At 34.0% G+C, this 6000-nt stretch overlaps 1 protein-coding gene across 4 annotated transcripts in view; it reads left to right on the forward strand.

Annotated features, from left to right (window-relative positions):
* Nucleotides 1-5542, forward strand: part of stan (Protocadherin-like wing polarity protein stan) — a 172275-nt gene extending 166733 nt beyond the window's left edge. For all 4 annotated transcript variants that reach the window (XM_069818794.1, XM_069818795.1, XM_069818796.1 and 1 more), the window contains one exon: nt 4938-5542. In XM_069818794.1, the coding sequence (XP_069674895.1) occupies nt 4938-4952 (15 nt within the window). In that variant the 3' untranslated portion in view covers nt 4953-5542. The remainder of the gene's footprint in view (nt 1-4937) is intronic.
* Nucleotides 5543-6000: the final 458 nt, after the last annotated feature.

Raw genomic sequence — 6000 nt, forward strand, 5'->3', positions numbered from 1 at the left:
GACATAAATATAATGCTATTCTAAAGTTAGTTCGCAGTTTCAAATGGCCATAATTTTGGCAAATTTGTAGATTCTGGAAAAATGAAAACACCAATTTGTCCGTAAAGAAATGGGCGTTTATTATAAGAGAAACACTCGTTTGTTACTAATTTCGGTTTACCTGATCGCTTTTTTATCGGTAACTGCACCAGTTTCCAAAAATTTGTTCACCAAGTTACGAAATGATTTTACAGAGCAGAGTCCATTTCTCAATCCATGTAACATTCGAAACCTTCGAAATCTCAATGCATTGGGTTATTGTCTATTGTTTTCGTAACAGCACTGAACGAGGCCAATATGTAATGAAATGATAGCGAAAGTAGCTTTGAAAATCAAGGAAATTAAAAGTGATAATGCTTTCTTTCTTTCTGTCGAAGAAATCTGTTTAAATATACATAGCGAAGTTTGGAGGTGATGAGACGATGTATATATTCTCTTTATTTATTGTTCATGTTGCAATCTTTGTATAAGAAGTGATTTTAAACAGTTGTTACATAACCATAAAATAGCTGATTTATTTTTCTCTATGTTCTTGCCACCCAGCAGTAATTTGCTTTAATCGACAAAATGTGTTAAAACACGAGTGAGTCAATAAAAGAAAATGAAGAATATGGGCATTTCAATCCTAGGATCTCACATGTACTAATGTTATGTTAGCCTGTATCATTGTCAACCATATAATCATTTATCGCGACATACAATGATTTTAACATTTGGAGTGTAGTGCAGACCACACTATCTTATTTCAGTGCCGAGGTCAAGAAAGCATGGTACTCTACCTCCATGACCCCCCCCCCCCCCCCTTTCTGAAGTTTGTTCTTAAACGCCTTGTGGAAGTTGGATATTGCATTGTCATGATTGTGGCGAGAATAAAAGAAAGTGTGCAGCTCCTTAGTTATATTGTAGTGCCGGTATCCTGTATTATGCAATGTTGAAAATCAAATTAGATGTATATTTATTATATTATCACTATGAATAATAACCAGAACTCAGTTATATTTCCAATACAATATATCGTCAACAATACTATTTAATCACTTTCCAGCATGTGCACTATACAATTCGATATGAAAGGTTTATTCCACAAAGAGTTGGAGTTTATTTTTCAGTTTACTTATACTTTCTATCGAAGTAAGAAATACTCGTAATAATTGTACCACCAATAAACCCAATGCTTAAAAATAAAACCACTGCTTGCCTTTCATAAAATCAATTTTGTCAATATATTTTTTTGCATCGAGTCTGATGCTTCGCCATCATCAGTATTAATTGTTAGTATAAATTTACTACTATAAAAGTCACACTTTAAGCTGCAAGTTTACTTCATAAATTTACAATTAATTACAAGACTTATCACTCCATTTATCATATAGCCGTGGGAAAAAGACCTTTGGAGAGGCCGAGATGTAGATGGAGGATAATAGGTTTGTTCCAACAAGCAGTTCATGTACGATTATGGATTATCTTATGCGCATGTGCTGGTTGGGATTGAAACAGAACTGGATGATGTTGGAACATTTTTTCGGATTATCGTCTACTAAATCCAGAGATTCTATTACTGTGATCATCTTTGCCTGAGAATGGGCTGCTTAATTATTATCGTTTCGCAGCTAATTCAAATTGCAGACAATAAAATTTCGATAATCTTCTACAAAAAGATAACAAAAAATATGGAAGGTAAGAATTCTACTAATTCAATGTCGTGCACTGGCAGACTCTCATCTAAAAAGAAAAAAATAGTTTTTTTTTTTTTTTTAATATTCATTCATATACTTTATTTATTATACTTTTAATCAAAGTTGCATGTTGAAAATGTAATTAACTATTTCAATACCTAAATAATTTTTATTCTCTTTCTTTTTGGCGAAAATTTAAATTAAATCTCTAGTTTTATTATTTGTCTGCACTGTCAATTTTCATCTTAACCTCATTGATGTGAACAATTGATCATGTTTTTATTCAGTTTCCAAGAGATGTTGGTGAGCGTATGCGCATGTCCGAGACACACACTCACCAATACATGCCTCAATCTGCTGACTACTTCTGATTGTTCCGGACCCGTGTCGAAAATTTGTTGCAACATCCGACTGTAGTACATGTTTCTGGTTCAGAACGGGTTTGAAGTGTGTTGGAACGACTTTTCTTTACTGCTCATGCTCATGATAGTTATGAACAGTTACTGATTGTTGTTGGAACGAGCCTAATATTAAAATGGATTTGAAGGAGATAGGATATGATGCTAGAGACTGGATTAATCTTGCTCAGAATAGGCTTATGTGAGAATGGTGATGAACCTCTGGGTTCTCTAAAAGCCATTTTGTACGTATTACTGCATTTATAAGAACTGTCATCAAGAAACTAGATGGCTAAGCACAAGTAATAGAAGTACAAGTTAATTTCAATATGTCTACTAGTCGAATGTTTTTATAACAGTGAAAATAAACTTTATATGTAATCTGGAAACTATATTATTTAGTAAAGAGTGATATTTTTAACAATTTTCTTTCCTAATCCTCGGAACTGCGTAAGATTCACTGAGTTTTCAAATATTTTTGTCAATTTGTATCTGCCAAATGTACAGTAAAAGCCTGATATAGCGCGGTCCGATTTACCACGAATTTGTATTTAACCTGGGGAAAGTATGTCCCTCAGCAAAAAAACATATAATATACAATGCATTTAGTGGAAATCAATCTTTAAAAAGTCAATGTAAAAGATGATACTGGATAAAGTATTTTTTGCTGTATCAACAGGTATATGCACAGCCCTTAGTCGACAATGACCTTTTCTTCGGGTTTGTAAAATTGCATTCCAAGTGATTTTGGAAGTATAGCAGGAAACAATTTTTGCCTTAACAAGTCATGAATGCATTTTGAAATTGATAGGAGCAAGTAGACTTTAAAGTGAGTAACCGATGAAGATATCATAAATGTTATACGGAATGAAAATAGTGGTGAAAATGAAAAAAATGTCGATGAAGATAATGGTGATGAAAATGTTGTAGAAGTGAAAGATAATATTCCAAGTGTTACAGTACTGAAGTGATATCTCATCTAAATAAAGTAATGTCTTGGTCGGAAAGGCAAAGTGAACCAAACAGTGTTTGTCTCCTCCATCTTGCTAATATAAAACAAAACGTGGAGAAGAAACACACTTATTTAGTCCGCCAAACAAAACTTATGGACTTTTTTAAGTCAATATAAAATGTGATAGTTTATAAACAGCAAAAGGTTTGGTACATATTTGATTATATTAAATATAGCTTCCTTGGAGTCGGTAAGTATGCAAATAGATTTTTCAGAAACTTGAGTAACACACTGAAAAGTAGCATCAAGAGCTAGCAATTCAGTGTCAAGACTGGAGGAGGATGAACATGGTATGAAGTTAAACATTTTTAACAAGAGCCAGAACAGGTCACATTGTCTCACAATTGTACCTTCACCGATTTCACCTTTCTGATAATCCTATTTGTCTGTGGTGTAACAATCATGATGAAGATCTGGAACACATTCTTCTATACTGTCCATCCATAAACCACAAAAGAAGTAAATTAAAATCATTAGTACCAGTTGCAGAAGACACAGCTCTGCAGTATATATTGACTACATCCCACTCTGGCTATTAGCAACAGGCATCTATAATGAACACTGATCAAAATACCCCTCATTTCTCATGAAAAACAAAACTGAATAAACTACAGTGGACTATGGCGGACTTTATCTTGCCAGCAAACAGCTGGATACATTAAGAAGATTGGTTGATCGATCGATCGATTGATTGATTGATTAACAGTAAAACAGTGAAATGAACTATTGGTAAAAATAATACAATAACAAGTTTTATGGAATAAACTGCATAACTGGTGAATGTCTAGTTTATATTACACTATGTATTGCATTATTTAAATTCATGTATAGAGTTATAGTTATAGTGTATTAAATTACTGGCTTTACCTATCTCCATGTGACTTGTCATTTCCTCAACACATGGACTATAATCACTTTCGATATATCATGGTTCAGCTATAACGCAGAGGTAAAGTATGTCCCCCAACAACTGCGCCATATGAGGCTTTTACTGCATTTATTAATTACTTAAAAACCCAAATCTTGCTCTCAGACAACGCATTTTTCAACAGTGTCATCACAATTTATCAATTAAATTATAAATATTATCTGTACACAATTCACTAATCAGATTTTCTGCTAGGAGAAAAGTTTTCTGGGCTATGAGGCTGTGGTCCGTTGGTTGTGTGACCAAACGTTTCGTTCACTGCTGTGATGAACATCTTCAGTGGTGTAGATTGCTGGTGCGGTTGGTTCTACTGCGCGTGCTGATTACAGTCTGCGCTGGCTGCATTGTTGTATATATATAGTGTGTGTGTGTGTGTGTGTGTGTGTGTGTGTGGAGGGCAGTTTGCTGTTGTCACCTCGGTCCGTGCTCGAATGTGCTTTGCGGGCGGGCTTGCTGTTGCCTACGCAATCCGCGTCCAGGGTTGTGTTGCTTAATTGTGCTACGCGGGCGGGTTTGAGCACAGACTGAGGCGACAACAGCAAGCCGCCCCCTCACACACTATATATACAACGATGCAGCCAGCGCAGAGACTGTCATCGGCACTCGCAGTAGAACCAGCTGCACCAGCAATCTACACCACTGAAGATGTTCACCGCAGCAATGAACGAAACGTTTGATCACACAACCAACGGACCACGGCCTCATAGCCCGGAAAACTTTTCTCCTATTGACGCCGGCCATGAAAGCCTACACTCTAATATAAGATTTTCTGCTGTCTGAGTTTCATCACTATACGAAACATGCATAGTATAGTATACCTATTAAATAAGTAAAATTAATAAATAGATGTCTGCATTTAAGATGTATGTAATTTAATTTTACAGGAAAGATATGAATGAAACTCCGGTATGACTTATGGTATCTAAAGTCTATATGATTCCATAAAGTGCAAGATATCTCTAAAAAGATGACTGCTACATCGTGCTCAAAGTGGAGGACAGGGAAATGTGAGTTGTGAAAGAAGACTACAATTTTTAAACCAAATGCATGATGCTCAGTTTCAGTAAGTGTAAGTAATATAAATCTTCTACATTATATATATAGTACGGTACGTCATTGTTAGAAATCCATCCCCTTTCTTTTACATCCCAAAGATATTTAAAATCATTTCTTCATTTAGTGATACATTTGTATAATCAAGAAGGAAGTTGGAACTTACGTTTAAATCGCTGCCATATAAGAGACTATTTATTTTTAATGTGTACATATATACATATTCTGATGCTAGTAGTTGAATAACAGTAAAAAGAATATTTATATTGAAGTTATCATCATTGCTACCAATGACCGGTATTTCATTATATGAATATAATTATTTAATATGTGTAAATTATGAAAATGCACATCTCGATGATCCTAAGAAATTCGTAAAACAAATTGTATAATTTATAACGTGAATAATATAATGAATACCTATGTTATGATTTTAGTAGGCCTAGTATTTCATTTTAAACAAGAATAATGTGAAAATTGGTGATATTTATATTATTTGCTTACTTTATTGTACCATCCCAATTTTCTTCTAAGAGAGACTGACTATAAAATATCCATTTCACAAAAATCGACTTGATAAAGCTAGTCAGTTCACGGAATTGAATCTTAAATCGCAGGAATTCGCCATTTTAATCACTGACTTGCATTATGAAGAGCATTATTAAGCAAATAAATAATTAATAAATAAATAAAAGGGACACCATAGACATATTACTTGCATGGCCTTCACTCTCAATGAGGTAGTGGAATACAGATTGCATATAGGTTACGTGAAAAGTGTGTAATTAATTTAAATTCAACATTTCATATCTTCATAAACTCAAAATAGAGTTTTGATCAATGATATACAATTCAGTGCATTAGAACTTGTAGCAATGACTTTTATGATCCAAA

The sequence above is a fragment of the Periplaneta americana genome, chromosome 2 (genome assembly GCF_040183065.1).
Source record: "Periplaneta americana isolate PAMFEO1 chromosome 2, P.americana_PAMFEO1_priV1, whole genome shotgun sequence".
NCBI lineage: Eukaryota > Metazoa > Arthropoda > Insecta > Blattodea > Blattidae > Periplaneta > Periplaneta americana.